We start from the raw sequence: 17,530 nt of genomic DNA, 5'->3' as shown, positions 1-17,530 counted from the left end.
AGACAAAAAATTACATGTAGGACATGTGTGTCTGTTTGTTCAACTTTATACAAGTTTAAGTGTATATTTGTGCACATCCAAAGTTGAAGAGCATAAATGTGATTTGAAGCCAAGTTAGAGGACGCATTTATGTATTATGCCGATAAAATTTTAAGCTATGAGTATAAATAAAAGAAAATCATATTGAAAGTAGATATAAGTTTCTTCGACTTGAATTGGGTTAAAACCCAAATCAATAGCAGCCCAAGCAAATAATTGATATGTACACGCAAACCTAGGGTAAAATATACGTAGATCTTACCCCTACCTTGACAGGTAGAGAGTTTGTTTACGATAGACCCTTAGCTCATGAAAAGCAAAAACACAAGAAGCAGTAACAACAGAACCCACAGGAATCAACCAAAAAGAGAGAGAGAGAGATGGAGAAGTTCAACATTTATTTCTGAACTGAAAGCAAGTTGTACATTCTTGTTTGTCTTAAAGGTTAAGCTTAATAATGTAAAGAGATTATACATCGAAAGCAACTGGTCATGGAGAGAGATCTTGTAACGACTCACTCGCTCATTCCACCTCCAAGAATTCACGTTCTGCAATGGCAGTCGCCCACACAATTACTTACAGCTCCCTCGTCATTGTGCTTCATCACGTTTGCAGGATTTAAACCCCATATGCGAATGGTCTGATCATCACTTCCTGATGCCAGCATATGAGGATTTGCTGGGTTCCAACTAACACAGTTGACAGTCCCAGAATGTCCAGCTAACTTCCGGAGGAGTTGTTGTGAACATCTGTCCCATATATATACCTGAAATATGGTATTAGATCAAGATCACTTTCTCTCCCCCGGAAATAACATTAAGAAAGTATTCTTTCCACGACAATAAAGATGTCAAAGCATTAAACAAAGGGAAAAAAAACGCAGGGCATTGTCACAGGCTGGTCTTGAACCTTATTCTTTGATTGTTGATTAAAAAGAGGGAAGGTGAAAAAAAACAAAGGAAGTTCTATCCTGGTCATGAAAACGCTGAATTTGGGGTCAAAAACCATCTGAAAAGACGCCTGTCTAATTTGATGATAGTAGAATTGTCAAATTGCTTGAATGTGCAACTAAGCATACAAATCATAACAACAAAAAGATTTGGTTTCTCAATCAACGAAAGAAGTACCTGTGAATCCTCACTTCCACTGGCGATGAAAGCTTGACGAAGTCCACCAAAGCAAGGTTTTATGATGAAGCGTTCTTGCTTATGGCCTTTATAAATGTGTACGAGTTTTATAACCCCATCTATACTCCAGAGATGGATTTCTTGATTCAACAGACTTACCAATACGTATTTACCGTCTGGGGACAATACAAATGAAGTTATTACTTCATCCTCTACAATTATTTTCTCTGTTTTTGATTCCAATCCAACTAACAGTATCACATTATTTTTACAAAGAGAGACCATCTGTTTCCCATCACTTGTTATCCCCAAATCAGCTATTTTAGTAATCCGATGGCCTTTCCAACACCGCAGCTCTTTCCCTTGAAGATCCCACATGCTAATGCTTTTGTTAGTAACACCGCAAAATATCCTTTCCCCATCTGGAGCCCATCCACACGAAATAAAACCAAGACCATTTTTCTCATAAAGACGTATACACTCACCGGAGTCTACATCCCACAGTCTAACGACCTCTTCCAGGCCACAGGTGAGAAGCTGACTATCATCAGGGCTCCATGATACAAAGCACACAGGCTCCTCATGACCAATAACTTTGTGCTTCAAGCATAACCTTCCATCCAACTTCACCTGCAGAAGGGCAAAATAATTGAGAGGTCAACATAAATCGTCAGTCAAATCTACCATTAAAATTTAGTTTTTCAGCAATAACAGCTCACTTTTCCCTTGTTCTCTGAACTACCTACCCCTGGGAAAGAGAACCAGAAAACCCATCTGTTTAGATCTTTTACCAAAATCATATACACCTATAGCAGGATTCTTTAGGTCGGAGAATGAATGTTACACAATGTTTAAATGGTATTGTAGGATAAAATATGAATAAATTGAGAATCATTTGGGAAGCAAGACTTGATCATAAAGATGTATTGGTAAAAATAGCTGAGGATATGGTTATCTCGTTAAGACTAACATGGGAAAGAACACAATCAGAAAGGAATAAGGAAAGATAGCTAGTGTGATGACGAAAAAGAAAGAAGTTGGTATTGTTAGAGTTCTAGAGCGGAAGAGGAGCTACTCTCACTAAAGGTTTATCAGTAATAGAAATGGACAAAGGACTTTCTACTGTCATACTAAAGATACATCAGTGGAATCTACAAAAAAGAAACATTTCATTTGTGGCACAGCATGGAAAAGTGAAGCAAAAATAGTGCAACTTTTTTCTGAAATTATTAGTTAAAGGATAAAGATCATGCAAGAAAATTATGGCACCGGGTGCAAAGAGAGAAGAAATTCAATGGAGAAAAGTTTAATTAAAATAAATAATAAAGGATATAACAAGCATTAGTCAAGAGGACCTTTGATAAAGCAAAAATCTGTTGAGCAATACTTAAGAGCAATTAAACTTACCTCCCATATAATTACTGAACAATCAGCAGATGACGAGGCCAAACACTTCCCGTTATGAGAGAACTCCAAAAACCAGACTTCATCTTTGTGTCCTTCTAATATCTGGTGCACGACAAACAATGAAGAAAGGATTAGAGCTCAGCGTGATCAATAAACCCCTCTCTTATTTCTTTTACTCTCAGCTTTCAATAATTGACTAAACCCCTTCATTCTCAAAAACCAAAAAAATGATCTAAGCCCTTCTACCAATCATAGTCAAATTCAATGATATTATTGTTGGAAGAAGGAAAAAAAGCCTGTGTATGAGGAATACATGCAATCAAGCTCTATACAAGGACACTACAAGAAAAACTCAAACCAAGTCGTCACATATCAAACTTTTCTGCATAATCTGCAAGGACGGGGAAATACATGGGCATACATCCTTTTTGATATCTACGGAAGATAATCAACAACCCACTTCGACAGGTCTCATTCAAATCTAGAACATCTAAACCATGAATCCAATATGAAAGAATGAAGGAAAAGAACAATAAAGTGGAATAACTGTGTAGTTCTCATCTATCGGCACTGTACACGTAGTTTACTATATGAATCTTGGACTTCACATTTTCCCTCCATTCCAGCAAAGGCAAGGAAGGAATATTACAGTATCGTAGAAGGATTATCGTTGAGTAGACAGCAATATGCCTAGACTTCTATCACAGACACAAAAGAGGTCTAGAGTAGATAAAATTTGATAAATTCTACTTATTCCTTATACACATACTTGTACTTTTGCTGAATAAAATATAGGAAAAACACAATCGACACAATGACAGCATAACCAAATATGGAATAACCAAAATTTTACACAATAGAAAGCACAAACTCAACACTTCATCAACACATCACCTCAGACATATCACTGATATATAAACTTAAACACAGATGGAATAAGTTATAAGGTGATTAATAATGCAATTGACAGACAACCAATCCTGGAATGATAATGCTTGCAGGTTAAACAAGTATCAAGACTCAAATATGATCTAACCTGCAAAGTCTGAGATGGAATCTTATCTATTCCACCATAGAATCCCCTCCATGTTACCCTATCCCTACCCTAATCCAGTGACAAGAGTCCAATTTTGATTAACGAGTGTCAAAACATAAAGAAGTGAAATCACTTAGAACACAGTGTAATTTTTCGACGTCAAGTATTTTTGACTCCGCCACTGCCCCTATATCTACATTTATGGCAAATCCAAGATTTTCACCAAGAAAGTTCGAAAAATCAAAAATATAGTGTGAGAGATCTGAACTTGAAATTTTTTATGATAAATCTTAAACCTATCAACCACTAAATTGACCTTTAATCTTATATTCCAAGACGTTTAAAATTTTTATAAATAAAATTTAAACATATGTTTAATATATCATATAATTTTTTACAGAAAATGTTCGAGTGAACCCCTCACTACCCTCTAAATCCGCTCCTGTCCTAGCCCTATTTTTTTTTTTTTTAAAAAAAAAAACAAGAAAATTATAAGTGGTAAAATAAATCATTAAAAAAAAAAGAAAAATTTTTTAGACCATATACAACTAATTTTCAACTTCTTCTCCGCAATTCAATCTATGGTTTAAAATAGGTAGAATGTTTCCATTGTGCCAATTTTTTTACACTATAAAAAGGCTTCAACATTCACTTTACAAAATCATAAATTGAAGTATTACTCCAAAATAATTTTAAAAAAAAGAAAAAAATTTAAAAAAAAAGAAAAAAAAATGGATATGAAAATCAAGTTTGTTTATTTTGGATTGGGTGTGTTATTTCTAGCACATTTTGGAGAATCTCAAAATGCAACTTTTGATATAACCAAATATGGTGCCACAGCCAATGCTGATATTAGTGAGGTAAGTCATGCATTTTTTTTTCCTCTCATTATTTTGTTGATTTCAACCTACTTTCATCAAAAAAAAAAAATCACTTTGTTTTTAAACGATGAATAAAATAAGTAAGTTATTACCATCGAAGGATGTGGTCATGTGGCCTAGCTACATTCAGTTGAATCTCATTCGCTTGAAAAGTATAATGCATGAATTAAGACAAAAATGATTATGAATCGTTGAATGTGAGTTACATATATAAAGACAAAATTGTCTTTAGGACATAGATTCAAGTAATATTTTTGAAATACTCCCTTTTATTAATATTTTTGACTCAGTCTCGATCGATGTCTAGCGATTATGAAATGTAAGATTAAGTTTACAATCAAATCACAAAATTTATATGTCTGAGTGTCATATGACATAATCAAATTACACAAAAGTTGATCAGGATATCTTCAAAGCTAATATTATTACAACATTATTATAATGTTTTTAGGCTGTTGGAAAAGCTTTTAAAGAGGCATGTGCATCAACAAGTCCAAGTACAATTGTGATCCCAAAAGGAACATTCCAAATGAACCAAGTGCTATTAGAAGGACCATGCAAAGGCCCTATTGAACTTCAAATTCAAGCCATTTTGAAAGCACCAACAGATCCTAATGCAATTAAAACTGGTGAATGGTTAACAGTAAACAAACTTGATTTCTTCACAATGTCTGGTGGTGGAACACTTGATGGTCAAGGTAAAGAAGCATGGGAATGCAAAAAGTCAAAAAAGTGCACCAAGCTTCCCAATGTAAGTTTCGTGTTTCTGTTCGATCAAACTTTTAAAATCTATTTTTTTCACGAGCAAACGCGTACTAACACTATTTTTGTGTTTTTATTTTGGTGTAGAATTTGAGCTTCAACTCCCTCACAAATTCCATAATCAAGGACATAACAACATTGGATAGCAAAGCATTCCATGTGAATGTTAACCAATGCAAGAACTTAACATTCACCAAATTCAACGTCAGTGCTCCGGCTGATAGCCCGAACACTGATGGAATCCACGTGGCGAGAGCAAGCTCTGTGAATATCACAGAGTCTTCTTTCTCCACGGGAGATGATTGTATCTCCATTGGCGATGAAACGGAACAACTTTACATCACTAAAGTCACTTGTGGACCTGGTCATGGTATTAGTGTTGGTTCCCTTGGTGGAAATCCTGGTGAAAAGCCAGTGGTTGGTGTTTTTGTTAAAAATTGCACTTTAGTTAGCACTGATAATGGTGTTAGGATCAAGACATGGCCTGCTTCACATCCTGGTGTTGTATCTGATATACATTTTGAAGATATCATTGTGCAAAATGTTAGCAACCCTATTGTCATTGATCAAGTTTATTGCCCAAGTGGAAAATGCAACAAAGACGTAAGTATATATCGCTCGATCTACTAGTTCAGATGATTGAGATTTTCACATTCTTTCGCATACTACATGGATACTTTTACAAAAATAACCACTTTTTGCTGCTTTTATTTAAAAACTAGCCACTTTTTTAAAAACTTAGGCCATTGGTCTAAAGTTTTCAAAATGTGTCCCAATGAATTACATTTAATCTATTGTGCATTGTTTTTCTTCTCTTAATAGATATAGTTGACCACTTTATCTAGCTAATTTGCAAAAAGATAACCACTTTTGTCTCGCCAGAGTCAATCGTTTTTCCAACATCAAATCGTTGGTCTAAAGTTCAAAAGCGGCCCTACCCACCCACTATACACATACACACACTATACCTATTATGCATACTCTTACTTACTTATACCTCTAAGTCACACGTACAACGATAACCTTTATATTCGATATTTCACGATCCTTTTTTTTGTAGTTGCCTTCACAAGTGAAGATTAGCAAGGTGTCTATCCAAAACATAAAAGGTACATCAAGAACTCAAAATGCAATCTCACTAACTTGTAGCAAAGGCTCACCATGTGAAGGTGTTGAAGTTGGAGATGTTGACATTTCATATAGTGGTAAAGAAGGGCCAGCAAAATCAAGTTGTGAAAATATTAAGCCAACTTTTAAGGGAAAACAAACTCCAGCTGTTTGTTCAGCTGGTGCTGATGCTCCTGCTCCCGCCGCCGCCGCTTCTTAAATGAATAATTAAAAAAAAATAACGATTTTGAATTAAAAAAAATCTCGATGTTTGAGATTTTTATTGTAAGTTTGATTGATTGAGTTGATGTATGAATTGAAATGTTAAATTTATCGTATGTTTACACATCCTTTTTAAAATATTATTCACTTTAGCCTTTTTAGTATCTTTTACTTCTTTATATTCTAAATCTCGACCGTTTAGATGAAAATTCCGATATTGATTATGATGATCTCATATGATGGTAAACCAAATACAGACACTGTATCTAATTTATACTACTAGAAATCAGTCGATTTTCATCGAATGAATACGTTAGATTAAAAAACACATGTTGAAGATGTTTTTTTGTTTGGACAAAATATCTGCGTTTTCCTGCTTTGGGCTGGTTTGAATTTGAAAATGTACTCATTTTTCCTGCGGGACAAACTGAATACATTGCCAACGTCTTAATGGACGCTCATGAAAAATTTGCACATTTCATTTCAGAAATTTTGAATCACAAAAATTTTATGGAATATATAGCACATAAAAATCAGCAAAATCTACGTTTACCTGCTTTGGAGCTCGTTTGAACTTGAAAATTCACTCGTTTTCCCAGTAGAACGAATTTGATACATTGCCAACGTCTTAAGGGACGTCCATGAAATTTTTTAGTCATTTCGTTTCAAAAATTTTGATCACCAAAATTCAATGGATTATAGCACACGAAAATTTAAAAAATCTGCGTTTACTTGCTTTGGACTCATTTGAACTTGAAAATGCACCCGTTATTCCTGCGGGACGAACTAGATACATTGTCAACATCTTCACAGATGTCCATGAGAAATTTTGGCCATTTCGTTTCGAGAATTCCGAATCACAAGAAGTGGTTATAACACACGAAAATCGGTTAAATCTGCGTTTACCTGCTTTTAGGCTTATTTGAATTTGAAAATGCGACAATTTTTCCTACAAGACAAATTGGATACATTGTCAATGTCTTAATGAACATCCATGAAAAAATTGGTCATTTCGTTTCACGAATTCTGAATCACAAAAAATCCATGGACTATAGTATAAGAAAATGAGTAAAATTTGTGTTTACCTTCTTTGGGGCTCGTTTGAACTAAAAAATGCGCCGTTTTTTTTGTAGGACGAACTGGATATATTGCCAACGTCGTAATGGACACCCATGAAAACTTTGAGCCATTTCGTTTCGTGAATTTCGAATCACAAAAATTTCATGGACTATAGCAAACGAAAATCCGCGAAATTTGTGTTTACCTTCTTTGGGTCTCGTTTGAACTTGAAAATACGTCTGTTTTCCCCGCGGGATGAAATTGATACATTGCCAATGTCTTAACGACATCCATGAAAAATTTCGGCCATTCTATTTCAGGATTTCTGTATCACATAAATTTCATGAACTATAGCACACGAATATCGATAAAATCTGCATTTACGTGCTTTAGGGCTCGTTTGAACTTGAAAATCCACCTATTTTCCCTATAGGTCGAACTGGATACATTGCCAGCGTCTTAACGGACGTCCATGAAAATTTTTGGCCATTTCATTTTGGCAGTTCCGAATCACAAAAATTTCATGGACTATAGTACATGAAAATCGACAAAAACTTCATTTAACTGCTTTGGGCTTGTTTGAACTTGAAAATGCACTCGTTTTCCCTGCGGGACGAACTTGATACATTGCCAACATCGTAATGTACGTCCATGAATAATTCCCAAAAACTATTAAATTTATTTAAGAATTATAAGGTTCAACAATGTTAACTAAAGAATCTAGCAAGTAATTTATATAAGATCTGTTAAACAAATTCATAGCATTGGCGTGCTTTTGGCGTATAATCAGATACTTAAGGCGTAAGTCTTACGTAACTAAGCCCCGCACTTTTAAGTCTAGGGGCATTTTGCTATGGCCGCACCATAGATCCAGTCCTACCAGAGTTTTTTTAAAACAATGATGCCTACTATTATGTCTAGAAGCAATTTTTCTCTATTTTCAAAGTCTCTTCATTTCTTTCAGATTTGATTTTGTCTATCTAAGAACATACATTATAAATGCCCATCTGATAAAAAGATATCAATATGTTGATTTATATAACATTTTCAGTTTTCAACAACTGAGCAAAATTGACAGCAAAATGTTTCATATTCCTAGGTTTTGTTACATAAACCAATGAATAATACATTTTCTTCTCTAGAATAAACTTGGGTATTGTTCTTCTAGTGCTACAAAACCACTGGGGATAAAAACAACTTGTTCATAAACATAATGTTGATCTGCTTTGTTTGCTAAAGCTTTTGCCTAGATCACCAGTGATCTGCAATTCAGCTTTGCCTGAACATATCAGTAGTGCAATGATTCGACGTTTAGCGCACAATAGTTCTGCTGTTTTTCTTTGTAACAGATTCAAGAATCTTGTACATCCATCCATCTAGCATGCCTATTACACAAAACAAATACCATGTTCGTCAGTATGTTCGACTACATGTTGAAGATCTCTGACAGGCTTATAACAGTTGGATTTCTTCTGCAAAAAACAATTTGCGAGGGAGGGAAATGCCAGCCAAGAAAAAGACTTTAAGATGATATAAGCCAAAAGCATCAAGTGATTTGTCAATTCATAACCGGTAAGACTTCTTAGTAAGTGGTAATGAAGAGAAACTATCCCAATCCAAATCCATCATTGCGATAATATCAGCATAAAAAATGGCATTCTACTTTGAAAACAGGAAATGACATCATAACCTAGTCACTCAAAATTTCTCACACCAGACATTGCTCAACATTTTGCGTGCACCTGGGGAAATGATTTTCACTTCTTCATGGATATTCAAGTCAAGAGCAATTGGTTCAATTAAATGAGGAACATTTCGACTAGTAGTGTACAACAAATTATCAGGGAGTTACGGCAAACCTGTCAAGGCAAATGTACCACCCAAAACTGCACAGAGCCGAGTGATGAAGTGCAGAAAACTGCGACGTTCTTCTCTAATGGTCACGGTAATTGGTGACAGATCATATAAGAAGTATACAGCTGCATAAAGCGGCAAAAGACACTCAGTGAAAGATGAAATACAGCAAGAGGAAAAGGGAGAAGGAGAGCAGAGACACACCTGGCCATGTCCGTTCAAAATCATGGATGGGAGAAAAGTACTCCGTTACAGAAAATTGATTTGTTGGTAAAACTTCTTTTGATATATATCTATACTCAGTTGGAACAACCTACATGACAAAAAACAGAACGTAAAAATATGGAAGCACGAGAACACATCCAAAAGAAAAAAATCATTGTGATTCAACACTTATCTTCCCAAAAAAAATCACAAGGAAATCCAATTAAGCCAACCTGGATGCATGTTTCAACTAATGTTCCTTGTCAACACTGTTTGATCGTGTGAACCGTCACATCTAGTCTAATCTTGTTATAAAGAAGACATACCTATTTCAAATCTACAAAACACTTCCTCACATCTTCATTTTTTACCTTTATCCAAACACATAGAAATAATTATGTTGAGTGGCAGTAAAACTTGAACAAAGCCCTCTTTATTTTGTAAATTGTCCCATCTAGGAGTTTAAGTTTCTAGAGAGGAAACACTTTATTTGTTTATTTTCAGATTCGCCACCCTAAATGGTGAGGTTACTGGTCCAACGAATAAAATAGTGGAAAAGGCCACTGCTGGCCCATGGGACAAGATTTTGAAAGAAGAACAAATCTGCTATTTTTTTTTTCACACTGATGGTCAACAGTTGCAGATATTTAGCCGTGGTGAAGACTAAGATAATTAGGTCCCTACATTACAGAAAAAGAATGCAGGTTAGGACTTTAGTTCGGTTCGTATATCATACGCCACAAAATAATCCAATCAAATTACAGAAGCATGCAGCCATAAATACAAGTTTGTTCTTTCCATCACTTTAAGAAAGTTGCCCAAGTTTGTTTATTACACCACTTTAAGAAAGTTGGTCAATGCTCCTTATGTTCAAAAGGAAAAAGATAGAAAGAAAGAATGGTCAAGGCTATGTTGAAACACTCTATGCAATGTATTCATAATAAACACTAAATTAGATCTTCACAAACCTTAATGTAATATTTGAATGTGCCACTTGTTCCACGCAGAATTCGTGATGTTCCATCTAGCGGGTTGTGAATACCTGGATATTTGGGCCCAAATGATAAATCATGGATGATATGGCTTACATTGACATGAGTAGACTTTTCAAAAATCTGCATTTCCAAAGGATGAAACTAAGAGTGAGCAAATACTCTGGAAGAAGAGAAAAAGTATTACTTCAAAAGCTATTCTCTGAACGCTGCTGTAAATGCAACCTTTGAATAGAACTTCATGTACTTCAGAATATGGATTAAAATAAAAATGAAAATCAGCTTCTGCACTCAGACCAACTTAGGAACTATGGTATTGCTAATTTCTCTAAACTTGTTTCACAAACTATCTAGAAACTTACTGTACAACTTACTTACTATGGTATTGCTAATTTCTCTCTACTTTTTTTCACAAACTATCATAGATCAAAATACAAGCAAAATCAGAAAAGTAGCTTTAGAGCAATCAACCTTTTGTCATGCATAAGCTCAAAATAAGTAGCAAGTTTGATTGAATCAGAGCTTTCACTTTACTTGAACCACCAATATATTACTTGATAGAACACTGGAAGCTGACGGAAAGAACTGTCTACCTCTCCCACTATCGGGAGGGTTATTGATCTAGTTTCTTAAACAAACTCTTTTAAGCATCTTCCAACTATACCGCCCTAATTTTAAGGATCACAACTGCTTACACAATTTGACCTGATAGATATCTTACAATAGGACAGAGTTCAATGCAATAGTGCATGCTTTCCAACAGTTATATGTATTCTCATCAAATCTATAAATATAAAATATCAACAGAGCTGACCATTTGAGCAACAAAAATGTTCAACCCATGAACGGATAAATGGAAATTCCCAGCAACCCGCTGGACATCTAATACTCCATACACCTGCACGCAACAATGTAGGTATCAGTTGGTGCGACACTGCTATAGCGTATAGTTAGCCAAAGTGGCAGCATATTTTAGGCCCAAAGTGAAAAGGATACCGGGGGTGGGGGCAGGGGGAATGGAATCACAGGTATGAGAACAAACATAATACAAAGCAACCAAAACAAATACCCTGCATCCTTCCCCATCAGCCAATGCTTGCTTAACCTTCTTGATCATATTCTGAGATTCTTCATCAATGCCCTGTAGATGGATCTTGTCTGAATCTTCATGATGTTCTTTGTGCACATCTGGTAAAAATTGTTACTTAAAACCATGTTATCAATTTGTAGGAGACTAATACTCAGTTGTGTTATGCAAGCTAGATCACAAACTAATCAACTGATATATCCATACAAATGGAATTTCTCAAGTTATTTGCGCTTTGTAAGTTAAATCCATTTATCCGATTCCAGAAAGACAGGATTTTGATAAAAGTCGCTAAGGTTTAACCAAAGCTCTTTATATTTGTCAAGAAATTAACATTAACATGATCAACGGCAAAGGCCACACTAAGCAGGTTAAGGCAAAAGCATACCAGCATACAACTTGGACTTGGATAAAGAGCAGCAGAGAGTTAAACTAATGCTACTACCCAAATGCAGAAGAACCAAAAGCATTACCATGTTTATGAGCTTCACGTTCCTTCTCAACAAGGTCTGACAAATACTCAGTGCCAGTGATATGGCCATCACTGTTCAAGCGAAGCTGCAAAAACTCTCAACCTTAATTACCGAAAAAGGCATGAAAAAAGAATATGCTTGGGCATGAATCCACTATAGAGTATAGACTGAATCTGAAAATAAATGCGAATTTGTAGAGAAAGAAAATTGCAAACACTTTAAAAATGAAATAGAAGACAAATAACAAATATCTTCATAATTTGCTTCAGTGTTACAAAGCTTGCAGGGATAAATTCACTAGCCTAACAGAATGAAACTGGGAAGGTGTCGATGCCAAGGTACACCTATTCAGATTTGTAAGATTTAAGACTTCCAGAAGTTCAAGCCTGCTAATACCAAGTTAAAAAAGAATGAGAAATGTTGGGTGAATTACACTGACATTCTTAATTGCCAGATACAAAAAAGAGACCAGGTAGGGAATTATAAAAGTGTCCTACACATTGTGAGCATTGCATTTTTTATATGAACTGTTAACGGGAAATACAAGAAAAGTTAAAATGTCCATCTTTTTAACCTACATCTCTTTTGTGTTAGTTAACTTTTTCTTTTGGCTTTTAAGATACAGAGAATTTTTCTTATAGTATCAATAGCATATAAAGATCCACTTTAGAAGGTAGGATGATGATAAGTAATTTTGAAATTGTAACAGAGGATGAGGATAAGTAATTATGACAAACTAGAATTGGCATCAAAGTATCTTACCCACAATCGAAGCATGCACAAGCAATGCTGCAAGTCATAACCATCAAAACTGGAGAAATGTTATGTTTGTTAAATTTTTACTATATAGTACTGATGACTAGATTGCAAGTTTTGGATACAATAAAATCAAACTCCCCCCTCCGGCCACCACCCATCCGCACACAGACACACACACACACAAAAAGAACAAATGACTAGATAACCAGCAAATTTAGAACATTCTTAGAAGAAGACAAACAAAAACAAAAGTGAAACCCAAAAGTATAGTAAAAACAGAGCAATCCTTTTCTTCTTCCATTTCCCTGACACGCTCAAAAGATGTAGAAAAACAATTGCTATATGACAAACTAGAAATAAATGTTATGTTAACAATACTTTTGACTGGAAAGGCACCAGAACAATGGTGTTGACTGTTGTAGGTCTGATAACATTATAACAAATTGATTCATCCCATAAAACTTAGTCTAAGGCATAAAAGTTTCTTTAACTAGAATCCAACAACATTAACATTATGATCCTAGTCTCTTTTTATTTAGTAAGAAACACAATTTACTAAAACACGTAACGATCTAACCGTGTTATGTGATGTTCTGTGCCTGTAGTACAAAAGATTATCGTTTAGTTTTCAGTTCAATGAGCAGCAAAATTTGTTATTAGTCATAATAGACCAATTACCTTCCATATGTTTGTATCAAGATCTACTTCATGCTTCCCCGACATATCAATAGCATCCACACTAAGAACTACCGAAAAGAATAAATTGATCAACTGCCGAAACATTATGTAAGAAATATTCACAAATAACAAATCGGACAGCAAGTAGAGAATATTGACTTACCATCACAAGGTAGAGAGGGAAATGTCATATTTATGTGAATGGGAAGATTTTCTCCACGTCTCGAGTCAACAGACATCTGCACAGACGAAATTCACAGCACAAACTTTAAATGAGATAGACTAAGCTAACTGAAGAAGATTTCATCAAAGAGATGTAAACTACCTGATGAACAGTATATATATTAAGATAGTAACTAAGTTCATGCAAGAACAATGTTACCATAATTAGCAGCCCCACAATGGAAACTGGTAATGAAAAAGAAGAAAGAGTAAAGTTAGTAAAGGAATCAAACTCAAGTAAAATACAGACACAAAATAAGCGAGAAATCTTCTAAATGTTCATTCAAAAGTAATTCTAAATCAATGAAGATGTTAGAGAGAATTGCCTGTGATATGTCACAGTAAAGCTCGGTTTTAGGTAACACAGATAACACACAAATATGTAGCATTTAGCACCAATCAAGTAAAGATCAACTTCACTTTTCATCCACATAAATAGTATGACATTCACCATCAATAGGTTGCATTCTCGTAATCTATTACTTGCGAAATAGCTATCTTTTTCTATTATTAACATTCCAATCATCATGGTAATATGAGAAAAACAATTGGGGAGGGTGGCAGATAAGGATTGGAAGTTCTGCTATTCAACAATAATCAAGTGTCATGGTCATCTAGTGACTAAGAAAAGCCAGTAATTAAAATATTTAATACTCTCATCTGTAGAACATGAATAGTTACATATCAAACGAGTTCCAATATCTGATGAATAAATCTACCTAAAACATCTCCAATATCCAACTGATTTTGTCATTCTTTTGGGATTAGCTTCCTCAGTTGATGTTCAATGGATTGCGTACTGGAATCAAGCCAATTGCTCAGAAGCAAGTGGTTCCATACGCCATATCCACCTAATAATACTCTGGCAAGGAATCTGTGGAGGAAAATCGACGGTAGAGCAAGAACAAGGCCCAGTGCTTGTGGGACAAGGCCATATGGTTTCTACTTTCTAGTAGGAGGAATGAATTTGAGAAATTAGAACGTAAAGTGCCTGATTTCAAGTCTATACTCTAGATAATAGAGAGAACAATTGATGAACACATCATTCGCCTGTTCTCCACAACTATCAAGCATGCACCCCTTCAAACCAATATCAACCAAAACACCTATACTTGATGAAGATGGTAGTGTAATTAAGAATTAAACCCATCCTCTAACAATGAGCCAAGAGTGCACTAAATAAGTGTTGGATTTAAGTTCAAATGTTTTGCTATGAGAATATTTTATAGAATAAGAGTAGTCGCAAATCATGTCATCTGAATTCTATTATCAAAAACTAAAGAACCAAAGAGAAAGAAATCAAAGATGGCCAAAGCATAAAGGTGAAACTGTAACTAACACTCACAAGGATAAATAGAACTTTTCAAGACATTTAATTTCTGAACAGCAATCATACAAAGAAAAAGGTTACTACTTTATTCGAAGGCTTAAAAATATTCTCTTATAGTCATTTCCTAAGTTTGATGATCACATAGAAACTAGCTCATGATCATCCAAATAAATACAAAACGATTCCTAGGTTCCCACATAAAGTGAATAGAAGAGTAAGACTGAATACATGGAATTGATCACTTATACCTCTATATGAATTCTAGAACGAGCCCACCACAGTAAAAACAATTAAGAATGCAGAGAATCAATCAACTATGCCTCATTCTCACATTAGGCAAGGTTGGCTACAAGATTCCTCTCTATTCATTCCACTCACAAGGGTAAATGAAACCTTTCAAGACTTAATGTTTTTGATCAATTATGCCTCAATCCCAAATTGATTGGATCAGCTATATGAAGTCGTGGAACCAACCACTGATACTGTCTACATCACATCCCTTGGGATGCGACCCTTACCTGTTAATGCGGGATGCATTGTGCACCAGTCTTTCCTTTTTAGCTATATGAATTCTAGAAGCAAGCCTATCTCATTAAAAACAATTACGAACGGATAGTGAGAATGAATAAACTATTCCTCATTCTCACATTAGTTAAGGTTAGCTATAAGAATCATCTTTATTCATTCCACTCACTGCAGGCCAATTTTGTAAACAAAAGAAAAAGCACAAAAATAAAAAGGACTAAGATCAAATACCAAAGGCGCCAAACTTGGTTTTCAGCAACAAATGTTCTTCAGCTCGCGGAAATGCATCAATAGCTCTTAATGCTTGCTTCACACCCATTTCTTTCCTCCTTTATTTCCAAGATTTGACAATTCTGTTCCAAATGTATCAAATTTAGAACATCTTACAGTTGAAAAACACAAGAAATTCATAGGCTTTCATATTTTATTTTTATAAAAATGGGGGTTGGGATGGGGGAATCTAACTTTCACCAACGAGGTGAAAATGAACATAGTCAATCAACTGAGCTACTACGATTTCCCCGAGCTTTCATATTTATCCATCAATTAACCAATCAATTTTAACAAATGAAACATCCATTAAATCATTTTTTGCTCTAATCAATCCCAATTCATTCAAAATCCCAAATTTACTTGTAATTAACTATTCATTTTGCTCAAATCAAACCCAATTTAGGAAACAAAGCTAAAATTCATCATTTATAAGAAATCGAAACGAATTACACATAAGCCAAAAAATGAATTAACTTTACCCAATGCCCTGCTACATTTTAGAGAGAGAAAATACCTATAATGTAGAGAGAGAATGTGCCCGGAAAACGAGACTCCGATCTCCGGCGCTTCTCATAAGAGGAAACAATGGAAGTTCGACGGAAAATCAGAAATTAACAATAAAATAATTTTGTTGACTACTTTTTTTAAGTATTTAATACTTTTCGTATTATTTTTACGTGTTCATTTTTAGTCATTTAATATTATATTTCACATATTCAAAATAAAATAACTTATATCAATATAACTTATTCACACTTTTTTAATCGAACGAACATTTGATATCCAAGATGAATTAGCAAATAATTTTAAAAATAACGCATTTCGAAATAATCTATACTCTAATCAAATGAATAAATTTAATTTTTTTAATCTTGATTTCACTTTAATTTTTATATTCGATTCAAATATTGAATTTGATCAAAAAATTTTATTTAAGTTCTTTTTAATATATATTTTTTATTTTAAATAATAATAATTTAATATTTCTCTTGAGAAAATATAAAATATGAAACAAATCATGATATTATATTAAAATATATAACATTATCAAAAATAAAAATTATGAAATATATAAAATGAACAAAAAATAATGAAAATAAACATAATTTAAATTAAATCATATTATGTAAAATCTAGAAAATAAATCTCTAAGTATAATATTTCTTTCATTTGATTTTAATTTGACTTCTTAATTAACATCAAGTTATATCTTTTTTTAAAATATCAAATTAAATTAAATTATTAGTATCTTTATTTCGACTTAATTTAAATTTTTTTATTTTCGTTGAATATTTTTATTAATATTTTATTTATTTTAATATACATAAATTATCGTAATAATATATTTAATTTGATATATTAACTTTTATTTTTATTTTCTTTGCACATTTCTATCAAAATTTTATTTATTTTTGATATGCATAAGTTATCGAGATAATATACTTAGTGAAATTTCATACATAAAGTTTGAGAAGATAGGGTATATTCATTGT

At 33.9% G+C, this 17,530-nt stretch overlaps 3 protein-coding genes across 3 annotated transcripts; 1 reads left to right on the top strand and 2 right to left on the bottom strand.

Annotated features, from left to right (window-relative positions):
• Window positions 1-420: 420 nt before the first annotated feature.
• LOC138340680 (WD repeat-containing protein 26 homolog) lies at window positions 421-4,257 on the bottom strand. Its single transcript, XM_069292604.1, has 5 exons — window positions 4,237-4,257; window positions 3,610-3,678; window positions 2,574-2,675; window positions 1,167-1,796; window positions 421-805 (listed from the first exon to the last, which is right to left on the bottom strand). The coding sequence occupies exons 1-5, from the start codon at window positions 4,255-4,257 to the stop codon at window positions 581-583; spliced, it is 1,047 nt and encodes a 348-aa protein (XP_069148705.1). The 3' UTR covers window positions 421-580.
• Window positions 4,258-4,273: 16 nt separating this feature from the next.
• On the top strand, window positions 4,274-6,697 carry LOC138340596 (polygalacturonase-like). Its single transcript, XM_069292475.1, has 4 exons — window positions 4,274-4,469; window positions 4,942-5,241; window positions 5,340-5,855; window positions 6,313-6,697. The coding sequence occupies exons 1-4, from the start codon at window positions 4,341-4,343 to the stop codon at window positions 6,577-6,579; spliced, it is 1,212 nt and encodes a 403-aa protein (XP_069148576.1). The 5' UTR covers window positions 4,274-4,340; the 3' UTR covers window positions 6,580-6,697.
• A 1,951-nt stretch (window positions 6,698-8,648) lies between these two features.
• LOC112940011 (uncharacterized) lies at window positions 8,649-16,712 on the bottom strand. The gene is made up of 12 exons (XM_069292365.1): window positions 16,552-16,712; window positions 15,996-16,117; window positions 14,013-14,095; window positions 13,851-13,926; window positions 13,688-13,755; window positions 12,251-12,335; window positions 11,760-11,878; window positions 11,505-11,588; window positions 10,667-10,813; window positions 9,699-9,807; window positions 9,500-9,619; window positions 8,649-9,025 (listed from the first exon to the last, which is right to left on the bottom strand). Exons 2-12 carry the CDS (start codon window positions 16,081-16,083, stop codon window positions 8,952-8,954), a joined length of 1,053 nt encoding a protein of 350 aa, XP_069148466.1. The 5' UTR covers window positions 16,084-16,117; window positions 16,552-16,712; the 3' UTR covers window positions 8,649-8,951.
• Between the last annotated feature and the right edge of the window lie 818 nt (window positions 16,713-17,530).

The sequence above is a fragment of the Solanum lycopersicum genome, chromosome 12 (assembly GCF_036512215.1).
Source record: "Solanum lycopersicum chromosome 12, SLM_r2.1".
Classification (NCBI taxonomy): domain Eukaryota; kingdom Viridiplantae; phylum Streptophyta; class Magnoliopsida; order Solanales; family Solanaceae; genus Solanum; species Solanum lycopersicum.
This window is presented reverse-complemented; position numbering and strand designations above follow the sequence as displayed.

What these genes read in the sequence shown, in the direction of transcription:
- LOC138340680 (XM_069292604.1), bottom strand. Translation starts at nt 4,257, where the DNA reads ATGTTGAAGCCTTTTTATAGT. An exon ending in TGTTGAAGCCTTTTTATAGT is followed by an intron (nt 3,679 to 4,236) that starts GTAAAAAAATTG and finishes TCACTGGATTAG; the next exon opens with GGTAGGGATAGGGTAACATG. An exon ending in GTTCAGTAATTATATGGGAG is followed by an intron (nt 1,797 to 2,573) that starts GTAAGTTTAATT and finishes GCCCTTCTGCAG; the next exon opens with GTGAAGTTGGATGGAAGGTT.
- LOC138340596 (XM_069292475.1), top strand. Translation starts at nt 4,341, where the DNA reads ATGGATATGAAAATCAAGTTTGTTTATTTTGGATTGGGTGTGTTATTT. An exon ending in AGTGCACCAAGCTTCCCAAT is followed by an intron (nt 5,242 to 5,339) that starts GTAAGTTTCGTG and finishes ATTTTGGTGTAG; the next exon opens with AATTTGAGCTTCAACTCCCT. An exon ending in GTGGAAAATGCAACAAAGAC is followed by an intron (nt 5,856 to 6,312) that starts GTAAGTATATAT and finishes TTTTTTTTGTAG; the next exon opens with TTGCCTTCACAAGTGAAGAT.
- LOC112940011 (XM_069292365.1), bottom strand. Translation starts at nt 16,083, where the DNA reads ATGGGTGTGAAGCAAGCATTAAGAGCTATTGATGCATTTCCGCGAGCT. An exon ending in ACGTGAAGCTCATAAACATG is followed by an intron (nt 11,879 to 12,250) that starts GTAATGCTTTTG and finishes AATTTTTACCAG; the next exon opens with ATGTGCACAAAGAACATCAT. An exon ending in TGGTACATTTGCCTTGACAG is followed by an intron (nt 9,026 to 9,499) that starts GTTTGCCGTAAC and finishes TTTGTGTAATAG; the next exon opens with GCATGCTAGATGGATGGATG.